Source organism: Gopherus evgoodei, chromosome 2 (assembly GCF_007399415.2).
Source record: "Gopherus evgoodei ecotype Sinaloan lineage chromosome 2, rGopEvg1_v1.p, whole genome shotgun sequence".
Classification (NCBI taxonomy): Eukaryota; Metazoa; Chordata; order Testudines; family Testudinidae; genus Gopherus; species Gopherus evgoodei.
In genome coordinates this window covers 158,722,692-158,740,028 of record NC_044323.1, presented here as the reverse complement: position 1 = coordinate 158,740,028, position 17,337 = coordinate 158,722,692, and the positions used below count along the sequence as shown (strand labels likewise).

Sequence of the window (17,337 nt, the reverse complement as noted above, 5' to 3'; positions counted from 1 at the left end):
TACTTAGCGGCAAAGAAGATCTAATAACTGGTGATATCAAGAACACTGGAGTGTTTAATGCCTACTTTGCTTCAGTCTTCGCTAAAAAGATGAGTGGTGATTAGATGCTCAACACAGTTAATATTAACAACTCAGGGGGAAGGAACACAAGCCAAAATAGGGAAAGAACCAGTTAAACAATACTTACATAAGTTAGATGTATTCAAAGGAGCCGGGCCTGGTGAAATTCATCCTCGGATAGTTGAGAGCTAGCTGAATCTAACTCAGAACCGTTAGCAATTATCTTTGAGAACTCCTGGAGGTTGGTTGAGGTCCCAGAAACTGAAGAAGAGCAAGCATACTACTTAACTTTAAAAAGGGGAACAAAGAGGACCTCGGAATTATAGACCAGTCAGCCTAACTTGGATACCTGAAAAAATACTGGAACAAATTACTTAACGATCAGTTTGTAAGCACCTGGCAGATACTAGGGCTAAAAGGAATAGTTAGTACGGCTTTAAGAACAAATCATGCCAAACCAACCTAATTTTCTTCTTTGGCAGGAAAGTAGTAGATATATCACATCTTGATATTTTTAGTAAGACTTTTGGCACAGTTCCACATGACGGTGTCATAAGCAAGTTAGGGAAATGTGGTCTAGATGAAATTTATTATAAGATGGGTTCAGAACTGGTTGAAAGACCATACTCAGAGTAGTTATCAATGGTTCACTATCAAATAGGGAAGATGTATCTAGTGGGACCTGTGGGGGTCAATCCAGGACTCGTCAATATTTTCATTAATAACTTCGGTAATGGAGTAGAGAGTATGCTTATAAAATTTGCAGATGACACCAAGGTGGGAGAGGCAAGCACTTTGGAGGTTTGGATTCAAATTCAAAACAACCTTGAGAAACTGGAGAATTAGTCTGAAATCACAAAGGCCTGGTCTACACTACGCGTTTAAACCGAATTTAGCAGTGTTAAACCTATTTAACCCTGCACCCATCCACACAACAAGGCCCTTTATATCGATATAAAGAGCTCTTTAAACCGGTGTCTATACTCCTCCCCAACAAGAGGAGTAGCACTGAAATCGGTATTGCCATGTCGGATTAGGGTTAGTATGGCCGCAAATCGACGGTATTGACCTCTGGGCGGTATCCCACAGTGCACCACTGTGAACGCTCTGTAAAGCAATCTGAACTCGGATGCACTGGCCAGGTAGACAGGAATAGCCCCGCGAACTTTTGAATTTCGTTTCCTGTTTGCCCAGCGTGGAGCTCTGATCAGCACAGGTGGCGATGCAGTCCCAAATCCAAAAAGAGCTCCAGCATGGACCGTTCGGGAGATACTGGATCTGATGGCTGTATGGGGAGACAAATCTGTTCTATCAGAGCTCTGTTACAGAAGACGAAATGCCAAAGCATTTGAAAAAATCTCCAGGCTATGATAGACAGAGGCCACAGCAGGGACTCAGCATAGTGCTGTGTGACAAGTGTAACGGAAAGCCAAAGAATCAAATGGACGCGCATGGAGGGAGGGAGGGTGTACTGAGGATTCCAGCTATCCCACAGTCTCTGCAGTCTCTGAAAAGCATTTGCATTCTTGGCTGAGCTCCCAGTGCCTGAAGGGTCAAAAATATTGTCGCCAGTAGTTCAGGGAATATGTCGTCAATTTAACCCTCCCTCTCTCCCCCCCCCCGAAAGAAAAGGGAAAAAAAACGTTTCTCGCCTTTTTTCATTGTCACCCTATGTCTACTGCATGCTGCTGGTAGACGGGGTGCTGCAGCACTGAACACCAGCATCCCCTTCCCGATGGCAGACGGTACAATATGACTGCTATCCATCATCAGCAGCAGCCCGTGAGTGCTTCTGGCTGGCCTCGGTGAGGTCGGCCTGGGTAAAAATGGGAATGACTCCTGGTCATCCCCGGCAGATGGTACAGAACGGCTGGTAACCATCTTCATCATAGCAACTGGAGGCTGAGCTCTGTCAGGCTCCCCACCCCTGCTTCATGTCTAAAGAAGATTCTGTACTGCCTGGACTATCATAGCAGCGGGAGGCTGGGCTCCTCTCCCTCGCCACCCTTTAATGTCCTGCCTGGACTATCATGGCAGCTGGAGGGTTCCTCCCCCTCATTTTATCTCACTAAAAAGTCAGTGTTTTTTATTCCTGCATTCTTTATTAGTTCATCACACACATGGGAGGACACTGCCACGGTAGCCCAGGAGGGTTGGGGGAGGAGGGAAGCAATGGGTGAGGTTGTTGCAGGGGCACCCCCTAGAATGGCATGCAGCTCATCATTTCTGCGGGATCTGACGTGGAGCAGCTGTGCTCTCTGGTTCTCTAGTACACTTGCCCCATGTTCTAGGCAGGACTGACTCTATTTTTAGACAGAACATAAAGAAGGGAATGACCTGGGGAGTCATTCCCATTTTTGTCCATGCGCCCCCGGCCGACCTCAGTGAGGCCAGCAGGAGCATCCATGACAGCAGCAGACGATATAGAACGACTGATAACCGTCATCTCATCGCCAATTTATAATGGCATGGCAGACGGTGCAATAGGGATGGTAACCGTCTCTGCTACCTTGCAAAGGCAAATGAATGCTGCTGTGTAGCACTGCAGTACCGCATCTGTCAGCAGCATCCAGTACACATATGGTGACGGTGACAAAAGGCAAAACGGGCTCCATGGTTGCCATGCTATGGCATCTGCCAGAGCAATCCAGGGAAAAAGGGCGCAAAATGATTGTCTGCCATTGCTTTCACGGAGGAAGGATTGAGTGACGACATTTACCCAGAATCACCCGCGACACTGTTTTTGCATTGGGATCTCAACCCAGAATTCCAATGGGCGGGGGAGACTGCGGGAACTATGGGATAGCTACGGGATAGCTACCCACAGTGCTACGCTCTGGAAATCGACGCTAGCCTCGGTACATTGACGCACGCTGCCGAATTAATGTGCTGAGTGTGGCCGTGTGCACTCGACTTTGTACAATCTGTTTTACAAAACCGGTTTATGTAAAATTGGAATAATCCCGTAGTGTAGACATACCCAAAAATTAAATTCAATAGACAAGGGCAAAGTACTTCACTTAGGAAGCAAAAATCAAATACACAACTACAAAATGGGGAATAATGGGCTTATGTGGTAGTACTTATGAAAAAGATCCAAGCTTTATAGTGAATCACAGATTGAATATGAGTTGTCAACATGATGCAGCTGCGAAAAAAGCAAATATCGTTCTGGGATGTATTAACAGGAGAGCTGTATGTAAGACACGGCAAGTAATTGTCCCTCTCTATTTGGCACTGGAGAGACTGCAGCTGGACTAATGTATCCAATTCTGGGCACCATACTTCAGGAAAGATGTTGACAAAATGGAGAGAGTCTAGAGGAGAATAAAAAAAAAAATGATAGAAGGTTTAGAAAACCTGACCTGGGAGGATTGGGGCAGAGGGGGCATGTGTAGTCTTGAGAGGCTAAGACTGAGGAGAGACCTGGTAACAGTCTACAGATATGTTAAGAACTGTTATAAAGAGCACAATTGTTCTGTTTCTTCTGAAGGTAGGACAAGAAGTAATGGGCTTAATCTGCAGCAAGGGAGATTTGAGGTTCTATATTAAGAAAAACTTTCTTAACTATAAGGATAGTTTAAGCTCTGGAATAGGCTTTCAAGGGAAGTTGTAGAATCCCCATCAGTTGAGGTTTTTAGAACACAGGTTGGACAAACAACTGTGAGGGATAGTCTAGGTTTACTTGATCCTGGCACAGCACAAGGGACTGAACTGGATGACTTCTCAAGGTCCTTTCCAGGTCTACATTTCTGTGATTCTGTGTACAGGTGGTAGATTTTAACAGGCAACTACATTATTAAGATCTTGCTTAATGGGTAATGGAATTGCTTGTGTGATTTCTCCAGTCTTTGTAGGTGCTTATCTTGCATATTCATTCATTAAGAACCTAAAAACATAGCAAATAAAGAATATGAATATTGAATACGCACCACGGTATTGCTTAGAAGATTGAAAAAGATGCCTAATGACTAAGGCTGTTCAGAAGAATGACTATTCTAAATTGTCCTAGAAGTGTGTCTGTTTCTTAGAAAAGACTTACAGACTTTTTCATCCCTGTGTGCCCTCAGCTCCATGTTGCTGGTGTTGGCATTTCTAATGGGCTATATGATGTTCTGGGGAGGGCAAAGCAGAATTATTGTGGATTTGCTTGCCTCAGCAGCATGCTAGAAGAGATATGCACAGAAGACTGGCTCCTCGGGAACAGAGTAATACAGCAGAACAGAACTACCACTTCATAGTACCTCTTGCTATTTTACAATCAACTTGATCATTTATAAACAGTATATTTGCTTCTGGACTGAACTTATATGGTCAGACTTCTCTACAAAGTCAGTTTTGCCAGGCCAGTTACAAATGACTGAAAATAGGCTTGTAGTGGAAAAATGACAGATACAAATGTTTAACATCTTGGTCATGTGAACAGTGTTACTGGAATACAGTATATAGTAAAGTCATGGACAGGTCATGGGCCATGAATTTTTGTTTACTGTCCGTGACTTTTACTAAAAATACTCATGACTAAAACATAGCCTTAAACATTAGCAGAGAAGCTCATTTGAAAAACTAGTGGAACCGACGGATGAGGTATTAAGGAAGGGTGTATGGATAACTTGTTGCACCTTAAATAGCATGGTTGTTTCAGGAATTTGTCTCTTTAGAATGTCTTTTTGATTCGACTTTCTGCCGCTGGATTCAGAGAAGGATGTCTTGCATTTTAGGCCAAAGAGGAATCCATGATTATGTCCTCTGACTTCCCTGTTATTAATTTAGTTACATCTTTAATCTGTTCTGCTTTCAGACTTAGTAAGGGAGGAAAGTGTGATATCAGCACAAAAGTGCCTCAAATCTGAGGGATTAAAAATTATTTGTTTATGGAGCTGAAGTGTAAATGCTAACTTTTTAAATTCTAACTTGAGCCTTGTTTGAGGAGCTCAAGCCTTGGGGTTTTCAGATTGTTTTATTTTTATCAATGTATCCCAGACTGATAAAGCAGTTTTCTGTATAACCTATTAGTTGGCAAAAAGTTTACAGGTAATTGTCTAAAACTCGCTAGTGATCCAATATGCTACTGGACCTAGAGTAAGAGATCTCTGGATTCAGGGCTCTGGCTAGAACTTCACAACCAACTCCAGCATTGTGTGCTCCTTTTCCTGATCTCCAGGCAGTTTGCCTGGATTATAGCTGAGCTAGTGGATTTTATGATGGAAATTTATCTGCTGGACTGTAGCTTCCCAAAACAAGATACGAGGCCTGGTTTGAGAGGTGAGTCCTTCCACTGCAGAGAACATGTGTAATACATGCTTGGAAATCAGAGGGCAAGCTCCTGTTAGCGAGCATTCTATCTGCTGGCATGAGGGCATTCAACAACTGAATGTAGCAGCTGTATGCTGCCCTTAACTGATTTGTTTTGCATTCCATATAGCAAGGTGCACCTTGCTATGATGAGAGCAAGAAGATTAAGTGTACGCCAGCTCAGTCCCTTTCAGCCACTTCCACATTCCCATTCCTTTGGAATTAACGCAAAGATGGAATCACAGGGCTTTGTTTTGAAGTCTTCCTACTTTTGTATAAAGTTTCTTTTGTGCTATGATTGTTTTGTCAGTTTCTCAAGAAGCTGAATTGAGGAGACAAAATCTTCAGTGCAGCAAAAAGTTCCAATGAACATAATGTGGGACAGGGAAGAACAACTTGCACAAAGTTCCTCCTTATTTGTTGCTGGTAGTGACATCCTAATGGTTTCACCCATTTCAACAGCAGAGCATCAGAAATTTCTGTTATGACTGTTGTATGGCATTGCTCTATTTGTGCAAGAGAACATGTCCACCTATACTCTATTGTGATGGCTGAACTAGCTAACAGGGTTAATTTGGTCTTGCAATCTATACTCACCTAACTTGTTTTGGAGAGAAATATGATGCTCATTTTCCAAATGAGGACATTATAAGGTACAAAGATTGAGGTTCACTTACAATTCACCACTGCAAACCTAGAATGCAGCATAAGGGCTGTTGAGAGAGTCCATTTATTCATGTAATTACTTTACCAGTGTGAGGGCATAAATATCCATCAGTGAAACTTCTAAAATTAGAATCAATAAGATTTTCATCAAAGAGAATGATCTGATTGGAGTACTGCGTTCTGTGGATGTTTTCTGGGTATTTGAGCCTATTAACAGTAAAACTACTGTTCAGGCATTGCTTCTAACCAACAAATGGAAGGAAATGCCAAATAAAAGCATCTCCTTCATCCTTCACTTGCCTATTCTGCACTGGTTATTTTGGTGCACATTAATGTATAATATCTAATCCAATACATGGATATGTTACAGGTGATCTACAAAGCAGGAAAAAATGGTTGCTTTGATGTGTATATACAATAGGCCAGAAGGCTATCTCTTCAAAATCTGGGGAGAAGCAAGGTTTTGGGGCTGTCTAGACACGAGGCAAGCTGCACTTTAGATCCCTTTTAGATCCTCTCCAGTGCACCCCTTTGACATATTTCACTACCTTCACCTCTCTGGGTGGAACCATGCAATCCTTCCACTCCTAGACTGGGTCTCTGATCTGCAGTCCCCTGTTTACCAACTTTACATCCAGTCCAACGCCTGTTTGGCATCCATAAACCCTTTCCGTCTGGGAGCTTGGGACTAGCAACCTATTAAAGTGACTCACACGGCTTCTTCACAGCCAAGTATTTATCTACCCAAGGATGCACAGCCGAGAGATGGGTTAAAACAAAGACTTGTGCATGTATTTCCTCTTACCTTAGCCTTAATCTTTTCTTGCAAGCTTTGGTAAGCCCCTGCTACTTCCATCTCTAGCTGCGGATAGTCAGTTTGCTTGCCCCCAGGCAACTGCAGACAATCCGTATCCCCATCCTGGTTTCAGGTGGTCGTCTTAACTGTAGTCTCTTTTTCTGTCTCTATGCTTTCAGCACTGGTATCCCCCAACTGTGCCTGTCATCTGGAAAATAGCACCTTCCCACTCACTGGCCCCGCCATTGTTGTCTTAACTCCCTCGTAGTTTACCATCGGTGTTTTATCTCATTGTTTAGGTTCCTGCTTTGTTCCACCTAACTGCCTCCTTTGACTTAAACCGCATGCAGAGAGACAGGCGAATATCAGAGGTAAACTGAAGTACATAGCGGTTTCTTAACAAATAACTGAGCCATCTCCCTCATTCTCCACAGGGTGTTTTTGTTTACTGTTTTAAAAGCCCTTGTCCTTGTCTAGGTTGGAAGACTATGATGTTTGCAGAGCCGGTGCAAATGATAACACCTATTTTAACTTCATTGACTTAATAACACGTTTAATAAAGGAATCCTGTGTTTAAAGACTGAACATCTGTTCCCCTAAAATTAAGATATTAACACAAAAATAAACTTCTTTTCTTACTCCCACTGGGCCTCCCACAAAACTAGGGAAGACCAGATTCTGCATTCCTGATGCTTCTAAATTTGAAAGAACGCGTAACTTTCAGATCTGCCTCATTCATCATAAAAAAACAAACAAGCACTCACCAAGACTGTAATTCTGTCTCCATGGAAGTCGCTGGCAGAACTCTTATTGATTTTAATGGGGCTAGAATTTCATCCCAGATTTTTACATCCTTTGCAAGAGTCCCATTTAATAAGTGGCAACCTAATGACTTTCATTTCATTTAAATGAGACCTTTCACTTAATGGTAATGTTTTCTAATGTTGCATACTTTCTGTAGTGATGGACCCCTAAACAACGTTACTATGACTTACAAGTAAATTAAACCACATTTGAAATTTTGCAGTTGCAGGGACCTCAAGAATTGGTGCAGCTACATCTCTCTGCCTATGGCACATGATAGTCTAGTCTTCTGAGGGCTGCAATACTTTGGTCTAATTTCAGTGGTTGGGTTTAGTGGAATGGAGAGGCCTGTCCTCTGTAGGAGGTCAGACTAGGTATAGTGGACTCCTCTAGTCTTGAACTCTGACTAACTTGGTGCTTGTGAAAGTGGCCTATTGAGAGTGCTCTCACAGGCAAGGCATTGGCAAGCTCTCCCCATACAGCTGTACTCTACACTGCTACTCCATTGCTAGATTTCTCTTGAGCCAAGATTACTGATTCTTATGCATTGTTCCAAAGCACACTGTAGATTTAGCCATATGAGACTAAAACGATCTAACTCATTACACTTGTGACTTTTGTCACTACCTGAACCCAGGTTTCCAAAGTGGGAAGAAGGGCGTGTGTGTTAATCCAGTAATGTTCACCCCCAGAATGGAGAGGTTGTTACTGGCCTACTTTGGTTTGAACATCAGTGGTATGAGTGTCCTGCCTAAAGTCCTGCAGTAAGCTTGTTTTGTTGTAATACTTCAGTGCTGTGGACATTAATTGTTTATAAAGTAATTCATGGAAATAAGTGAACATCTTCCAGAATGACACATTCCCAATGAGCCTTTGATTGCTTAATTGGTACATTCTTTTTTCCATTGGGATATACCAATTGGATTGTACTGTAATAAAGCTGTCTTCATTGCTCCTTACCTTTATCTTTTATTGCAATATGTTCTCACTGAGCACAGCAGTGTTCATTTTAAACTCTATGCCAATATATCCTTGGCTTCTCATTTGGTGAGATGCTGGGATTTGTGTGATTCTCTTGCTCAGTAGGTCCCTTGGGCAGAACTGTGTCTCTTGAGTTAAATGTCTTGAACTGATGCGTTTGGGTATGAGGTTAAAAAGAGCCACTTAAAACTTGAAAACCAAAGTAGATTTCACGAGATTCAAAATACTTTCTTGGATTTGATTACTGGAAATTTTCCTCTTGATTATTTGAGAAGGTGTTAAACCGATCTCTGAGTTTGCATGAGAGTGTGCCTGTGAAGGGAGCCAGTGGTCTCCTACTTGATGAGAGCAGGCTCAAATCTTAATCTTGATCTGAGACATGGGAGTGAGGTAAGCGATTTTACAGCAGACACAGCATTGCACATGCCCACGTGTTTGAGAGCACAGTGGCAGCTTTTGTTTCAAGGAAACTAAGGACTTGTCTACACTTATATTTTATAGCGCTCAAACTTGCTGCGCTCAGGGGGGTGAAAAATCACCCTCCTGAGCACAGCAAGTTTGAGCACTTTAAAGTGCTAGTGTGGACAGGCTCCAAGTGCTGGGAGCCATTCCCCTCGTGGAGGTGGATTACCAGGAGTCCCATCGCTCACGCGTGACCACAGTCACACTTCAAAGTGCTGCCGTGGGAGCAGTTTGAAGTTTCTAGTGTAGACGTAGCCTTAATTTAGACTGTTAAATGAAACAACAATCTTTTGCTCAACTACAGGTAACAGATTTATTTTAAAAACAAAAGGTCACTACTTATAAATACAAACTGAAGTCACTGTAGATGTGTATATTAGACAAGTTGCACCCAGAGAATTAAATGGATTTAAAATTAATGTAATTCCCCTATGCAAACCTCTATAGATGCACATAAACCAGTTTAAACCTTCCTTAAGATAAATCAGTATAAATTGGTAAATTTAGTGAATTAAGCTAAATCAATGTAAGTAAGGTTTAAACCCATTTAAGTACTTAAATGTTAGGGGTATGCATTGAAAATTTTTAAAAATTGATTTAGTCACACCAGTGCAACTTTTCTACAGTAGACTAGATGATAGATTTACATTCTCAAGAATGTAGCTGATCTGAGACAAAATCCTCCAACAAACAAGTGTGTCCCCACCTTTGCATAACAATGGAGGGTAACAGCGATAAACATAGTTGGGGTGGAAGAGAAATTATATTCTCCAGAAATTTGAAATAATAATATAAATAGTCAGAGGCCACCTTCACAAGGAAACTGTATTGAAATATATAATCCCATATCAGCTCTAGATAGCGCTTACTTCAGTTAAAATAGTCTAAGAATTGATAAATAATCTCCTCTAGAACCAGAGAGAAAATCAAACTCGAAACACCCTATTTCACCCACAAATGTCAGCTGTCTTTCGTTCCACAGGAACCTGAGTAAATGGATGGGACTTGCACAGATATAATCCATTTTGGATTATGCGATGGAGGGAAGAGGAATAAATTCTGAAATTAGAGTATTTGAAGGCCTTTCTTAGAGAATTATCTTGCTGGCAACTGTTAAACAGAGGAGGGGGTACTCTAGTTGAAGTGCTTCTGCTAACCTCAGTCTGTCAGTATTGATTGAGAAGGGAGGGTCTCTCCAGCAAGCAGGTCTCAAGCCCAATAGGGCTGTCATAGGTCAAAATCAAGACCTTAAACTAATCATGCAGCTCAGAGATTCATTGCTTACTAAGAGTCATCTGGGATGGAGAGGTGTTAAGAGACACTACCTAAGGCTATATAAATATACTTGGAATAATGCACTGGGTTTTCGTTCTTAAGCATTCAGCCTTTTTTTACTGATCCCATCTCATCTCTAGTCCCTCCAAGAAGTTCTTTCTCTCTTCCTCTATCCTATTGAGTTCCTCCCCTGATAAAACGTCTTTGTAATGCAGTGTTCTATGTTCCTGATCCTTCAGTCCCAGGCACAAACACTTGGAACTTAAGGGAGGAAAACAAGTTGAAAATTTAATATTAGAAATCCTTTGGTAGCAAATAAATTTAAAATGTTTACGAAGCACAGAATACTTCCAGTCCCACTCTGAGGAGGACGACATGTATGGTGGAGGGGAAGCTGTGCTAATAATCTGTACTTTTAAATAACTTCAGCATAATTCTAAGGACCTTCTTAGTAGAGGTTTTAGTGTGCGTGCAGAGAGTAGTTTATTCTGAGAGCAAAGACTGCAGTTTAGAGGCAAGAATGACAGTAAAGAGTTGGGGGATAGGAAGGGCACCAGCTCAAAAGGTATATTCATGGCTATGTTCAGGCTGGCAAGCTGTCTTGGCAGAAATACATGATGCTATTACATGGTAGCCACCTGTTCAAGCAGACACTTGGTTACTCCTGCTCCCTGGCCACTAGTGGATTGGGTATAATAATGGAAAGCTTGTTGTGTGTAGTCTGAAAGCAAAAGCAGCAGCAAAAATGATTGTGAAAATGCCCCTGGGATAGTTGGTATTTAGAACTATGTTAGTGATTCTCCTGGAGGAAGCTCTGTAACTTGTTATATCTTGAAGGGCTGATGTGATGGGAATATCAGTAACTGAAGGAATTGGTGGGGTTTTTGGAGTGGAAAGGAAAAGGTATGTTGGCCGCAGAAGAGCAATTAGCATCCCATGGTGATACAGGCTTCTTTACTTTTCAAGATAGAATATCGCAGAATTGGTTCAACTTGCCCCTCTTTCTCCCCTCACCCTCAAATCCGTATCCTACTTTTATTATTATAACAGAGAACCATAGGTGTGCATAGTGACGGTATAACTCCTTCTATAAAAAGATCTATGACTTACAAGCTAATGGCTTTAGCCTCCTGGTAACCCTGCATCATAGGTAAGTGTTGTATCCCCATTTTACAGGTGAGGAAACTCCGACTCTGATCCTGTCATTGCTAGGTGAGCAGACCCCATTGAAGTCAGAGGGGTTCCATGCAGGCATATGACCTCATCTGCATGGAGCTGATTGCGGGATTGGGGCCAGAGATACAAAGGTGTGACTTATTAAAATTCACTCAAGAAGCATGTGGTAGAGTTGGAAATAGAACCCAGGCTCCTGACCATCCTCAATACATTACGAAAAAGGCCACACTCTGGGTAAAAGTTGAACTCATGGGAGTGAGCGGCATTTGCTCTCTTTCAATATGCTAGGGAGGGGTAGGAAGATAGTGCAAGAGACATTCTTAGGTAGGGGGTGTCATAAACAGATAAATAAGAGTTAATAGAACAGGAGTACTTCATGTCTCTTTTGGCTGTAAAGGGTTAACAAGTTCAGTGAGCCTGGCTGTCACCTGACCAGAGGACCAATCAGGGGACAGGATACTTGCAAATCTTGAGGGAGGGAAGCTTTTGTGTGTGCTGTTAGTTTTTGGTGGTGGTTCTCTCTGGGTTCTGAGAGTGACCAGATGTGCAACCAGGTTTCTCTCCAATCTCCCTGATACAGGTTCTTATAGATTCAAAATAGTAAGTACTAGGTGATAAGGCGAGTTAGGCTTATGTTTGTTTTCTTTATTTGCAAAGGTGTATTTGGCAGGGAGGAGTTCAAATGTGTATTTGGCTGGAAGGAGTTCAAGTTTGTATTTTCCTGAAAGGATTTTAATTTGTACTTAGGCTTGGAGGGTATTCCCAGTGTCTATAGCTGAAAGACCCTGTACCTATTCTATTTTAAATTTACAAAGATAATTTTAACTGTTTTTTCTTTCTTTAATTAAAAGCTTTTCTTGTTTAAGAACCTGATTATTTTTTATTCTGGTGAGACCCCAGGGGACTGGGTCTGGATCCACCAGGGAATTAGTGGGGAGAAAGGAGGGAAGGGGGGGAGAGAGGTTAATTTCTCTGTGTTAGGATTACTTTCTCTCTCAGGGAGAGTCTGGGAGGGGGAGAGAGAAGGAGGGAGGAAGGTGAATTTTCCTCTCTGTTTTAAGATTCAAGGAGTTTGAATCACAGTGATCTTCCAGAGTAACCCAGGGAGGGGACGCCTGGAAGAGGCAACGGTTAGGGAAAGGGTTTACTTTCCTTGTGTTAAGATCCAGAGGGACTGGGTCTTGGGGGTCCCTGGGCAAGGTTTTGGGGGGACCAGAGTGTACCAGGCACTGGAATTCCTGGTTGATGGCAGCACTACAAGTACTAGGCTGGTAATTGAGCTTAGAGGAATTCATGCTGGTACCCCATCTTTTGGACGCTAAGGTTCAGAGTGGGGAATTATACCATGACACGGGGTCTGGCAAGCTGTCTGTTACTCTTGGCCAGGCTGGTGGTGTGAGGGGGATTTCTCATGTGCCCATCAAGCAGCAATTGTTTTGTGCCTAATTCAGGTGAAGATGGCCATGAAACATCTAAAAAAGTAGCATAGGCTGAAAAGCCAGGTATAATTTCAACATACTCATTCCTTAAAGATGTGCTGGGTTGCATGGCTGAGTCACTACCTGACAAAACTGTAAAAAATTGTTTTAACTGATTTTTTTTTTTCTTTCCTGTGGTCATTCCATTACAGAGCCTAGCCCAGCTAGAGAACCTGTGCAAGCAGCTGTATGAAACTACAGACACCGCGACACGGCTCCAGGCAGAAAAAGCCTTGGTCGAGTTTACCAACAGCGCAGACTGTCTGAACAAGTGCCAGCTCCTCCTTGAAAGAGGAAGTGTACGTAGAAAATAATAATAGATTCAAACAAACTGGCATTCAAATTTGGCATTTTGGGTGAATGCTCTGAATGAAAGAGGGAAGCACATTAGGTACTGCATACCCAGTAAGCTGGAATGTGTCTCATTCATGAATGTCTTCTGCATACCAGAATTAAACCTGCAGTTGGTTCTGCATTTTCTGTTGGTTTAGAAAAAATTGGAGTGTACCCACTAAGAGATTTCCCTTTTTGAGGAATTCTGCTTAGATCATAAAGCACATCTAATCTACAAAGATAAGTACGCTTAAACACAGTTATGAAGTGTGGTCCAGACTTGATATAGCATAGTTGTTAGTTTTGGGGAGGAGTGGGGGGAGAAGAGGTGTGGAAGGGGTTATTGTGATTAGGAACACAGAGTATGGCTCTATAACCATGCTAGGAAACTGTGTGTGAATTTGGGCTAAAGTGTCACTAACACTTCTAGCAGGAGAGCTACTGTTGCACAATCATTCTGGTTTTGTCCATGTGTCTGTTTATGCCAGTAGTGTGAATCACATGAAAAGAACCTGTCCTTTGATTGGCTGGTTCTTGATTAATCTTATGGGTCAATCCATTATGCAGCCTGATCTAAGAATACGACGTTCATTCTGAAAGGCAAATTCTCTTATTTCCACTGCTTTAGGAGTTCTAAAATAGCTTGGAAGACATGATCAAAGATTAAAATCCCAGCGTGAGATCTGAGACTCAGATGGGATTAAAACAGAGTTTGCTTTGGGCCATTTTAGCTTACTACTAAGAATCTCTTAAAGCAAAGGTTAGCCTCTCCAATAATGTCCTCAAAGCAATCTAGCAACAATTTCAACCATGGGAAATAAGAAAAATTTTTATCTTTACAGTACTTTTTTTTTTTCCCCAAGTGGTCACTTGATTCACTTTGTGGCAAGATAAATCATGCTTAAAATTGCTTGGTCACAGGACCTTTGAGTCTATTAGATCAGTGCCTTGCTCACAAAAATCAGGAAACATTAGCCACCACATCTCAAAGGATCAAGGAACCAGACTGAGATTGGGCACTGTACAGTGCTGTTCTAGCTGAACACATGAGCTGAATTTTTGATCTCTTGGTGTTGTAAGTTGGGGGGGGGGTGGACTCCTTAATTTCTTTGGAATAAAAAATAAATTAGCCTCTGGGTTTCAAATTGCATTTGTGTCTACCATGGAGGAACCAGCAACTAGCACAGGGGAAAAGGGATGGGTCAGTTTTAATGGTAAGTCTCTAATGCACAGTTTTATTACTTTGAATATAACCCATTATGTATGTGTAGTCTGTGTCAGATTGCCATTTTGCAAAGCTGATGCACAAATTGGATGGCCTGACTCACTTACATTAAACTCTCTTTGGGCATATTACTATAAATGGGTTTCTGGTCTCTTGGATTCTTGGGCTAAGTTATAGAGGCAAATCCTTTTTATAGTACTGGGTATTATTTAACACAAGAAACACTTGCAGTTATACTGCCTACAATTCATAGAATCTCATACTGCCTAGGATTTCTGATGGTTCACTCACATTATCTGTATCCTATTCCCTGGATTAAATTAGTTAGTAATGTCCATTGGTCCAAGTGCTATTCTGTATGATATATAAATAAAATATGAAGGGGGAGGGAAAACTAACCTGTTTTGTAGTTAAGTGGAAGAAGCGTTTGTATTAAATCTAGGACTGAGCGTGCAGGAACACTAGCCTATAGCATATTGCTATTGGCACTTGTTTCTTCCTGCTTGTCATAATTCTCTCCACCCCTACGTGGGGGCACACAGGTGGAGGGTATGTTATGCTTCTGCTGTTGTCATCCTGTTACCTTTTGCATCTAGATGCTCTTTTTAAAATATTTTGGATAAACTTGGTGTATACAGAAACAAGGAACTAAGACGGTCCAGAGCATTTAGACTTGTGAACTAAGCTAATATTGAAGCCCAAGTTTCCAGAGACCTGAAAGTTATTGGGTTAACGTAGTGCACAACCACCTTGTCTTCAGCTGTGGCCTCTTTTGTACTGAAACTTGATTAAACCACTGCTTGTTGTGTTTTTTCTTTACAGTCATCCTACTCCCAATTATTGGCAGCTACATGCCTTACAAAACTTGTGTCACGCACAAACAACCCTCTGCCATTGGAACAGCGAATAGACATTCGTAAGTAGAAAGCTTTTCTTTTCTCTAGCCAAGCCACTGGCATAGCCAGCAACTACTATGGATGATGACTAATAGTGCTACATTTGACAGGAAATCTTTCTGCAAGCTACTAAGATGTATGGACGTTGGTAGCCTAAAACGTATAGTGAAAAGGCAATTTTGCTATCGGACAATATCTTTTCCTAGCCCAGAGACTACTGGGTTTGAATGCCAGATAGATAGGAGTTATCCAGGTCCAAAGTAATCACAAATTTGTGGCCTTATGAATGGACAAATTTTAAGATAGTAACTCAATTCTTTATGAATTAGGTTATTCATCCCCTAATTCCTTTCCCTTCCCTACCTGTTCCTTAATAGCAAGGGGTGTCTTAATGAATCCAGTTATTAGGAAAGGTGATTATTTTGTATTTGCCCTTCTTTGTTCTACTTTGCCAGGTGGGGAGAGAAAGGAGGGGTTTCTTTCTGTTCATTATCTCCCAAGTCATTGAAGACAAATACTGGTTAAAATCTGCTTTTTGCCTGTGACCCAGTGCAGGGATAACATGGTGATTGTTCCCTGTGTTTCGGTGTAAGCTTTGTAAAGAGATTTTTCCTAATGCAGATCCACAACCTTATGTCCAGCTTAGCGGTCTCTTTGTCTAGGAATTTCGTTATTTTTATTTTTATTTTTTGTCTTGCAGGGAACTATGTGCTCAACTACCTTGCCACCAGGCCAAAGTTGGCAACTTTTGTAACGCAAGCACTAATTCAGTTATATGCCAGGATCACAAAGTTGGGCTGGTTTGACTGTCAGAAGGATGAATATGTCTTCAGAAATGTGATCACAGATGTCACAAGGTTTTTACAGGTCAGGGACACCTTTAAAAAACGGGAAGGAGGGTGGAGACCAAAACCTGGTATGATTGGAGTGTTCTTGTTGCGCACAGTTGCCATATAATGTTCTGAGGGGAAGTGTGCAGCTATTCTTCCACTTCTGCTGCATTAGCTATTGCTACTCAAGAGCTCTGGTATTTATGGCCTGTCAAAGTTGATAAATCTAAAAATTGACCTGTCTTGATAACTCTCCCATATGAGATTGTAAGCCCTTCAGGATAAGGACACTCATTTTGATTTCTGTAGAGTGCCTGGAACTCATGGTATGCTATAAGTTGTTAACAATGTGGCAGAACTTTAAGATTCCAAGTATGTAATTCCTTTCTCAAAGCCCCAAATCCAAATGATCCATCCAAAATGAAAAGCAGGATGACTTCCCATTAAACTGAGGAGACGTGCACCTCACCTCACTTGCAGCTTTGTGACAAATTGCTTGGTTTGTTTAAATACTGATCTTTTAGTATTAAGCCAGAACCATCAGGGCTTTCAGTTTTGAATTTGGACACTTTAGTAAGGGAAAACTATCAATCAGTTTGGATGCATCTTTTTTTAGGTCATTAATTTTGGCTGTACCGACCTCGAGAGCCTTTAAAATTCTAACGTGCAGTGCCAGAGGGGAGAAGGGGTTGCCTGGGCAGCCATCAGAGTAGTACTGCTAAGAAAAGAGACTAAGCATGGGGGAACCTCTCATTGCTCTGGCTGACCAACATAGCTTCAGTGAAAAAAGACTGGCTACAACTCATTGGCTGCAGAGTGCAAGATTTGTGTTGGGGGTGTGCCAGAGGAAGGTTTTTAAAGTGTGTATGTGACCGGGGGAGGGGGGTGGTGGTTGGTTGTCGAAGATCATTATAGATATTGTGTGGGACATCGTGGCTAGACATATCTGTAGAAACATCCCATCTCGTCCCATAACATGATGATTATTAGCAGATATTTACACTAGGTTCTCAGGGTGCTATTGCAGTCAGAATCAGAGACCCGTTGGGCTAGAAGCTGT

The 17,337-nt window shown here is 41.8% G+C and overlaps 1 protein-coding gene across 3 annotated transcripts in view; it reads left to right on the top strand.

The window, feature by feature from the left end:
- Positions 1-17,337, top strand: part of XPO7 (exportin 7) — an 88,122-nt gene that overhangs the window by 27,786 nt on the left and 42,999 nt on the right. For all 3 annotated transcript variants that reach the window (XM_030552119.1, XM_030552120.1, XM_030552121.1), the window contains exons 2-5: positions 7,117-7,188; positions 13,146-13,292; positions 15,374-15,467; positions 16,148-16,314. In XM_030552119.1, coding sequence (XP_030407979.1) covers positions 7,117-7,188; positions 13,146-13,292; positions 15,374-15,467; positions 16,148-16,314 — 480 coding nt within the window. The remainder of the gene's footprint in view (positions 1-7,116; positions 7,189-13,145; positions 13,293-15,373; positions 15,468-16,147; positions 16,315-17,337) is intronic.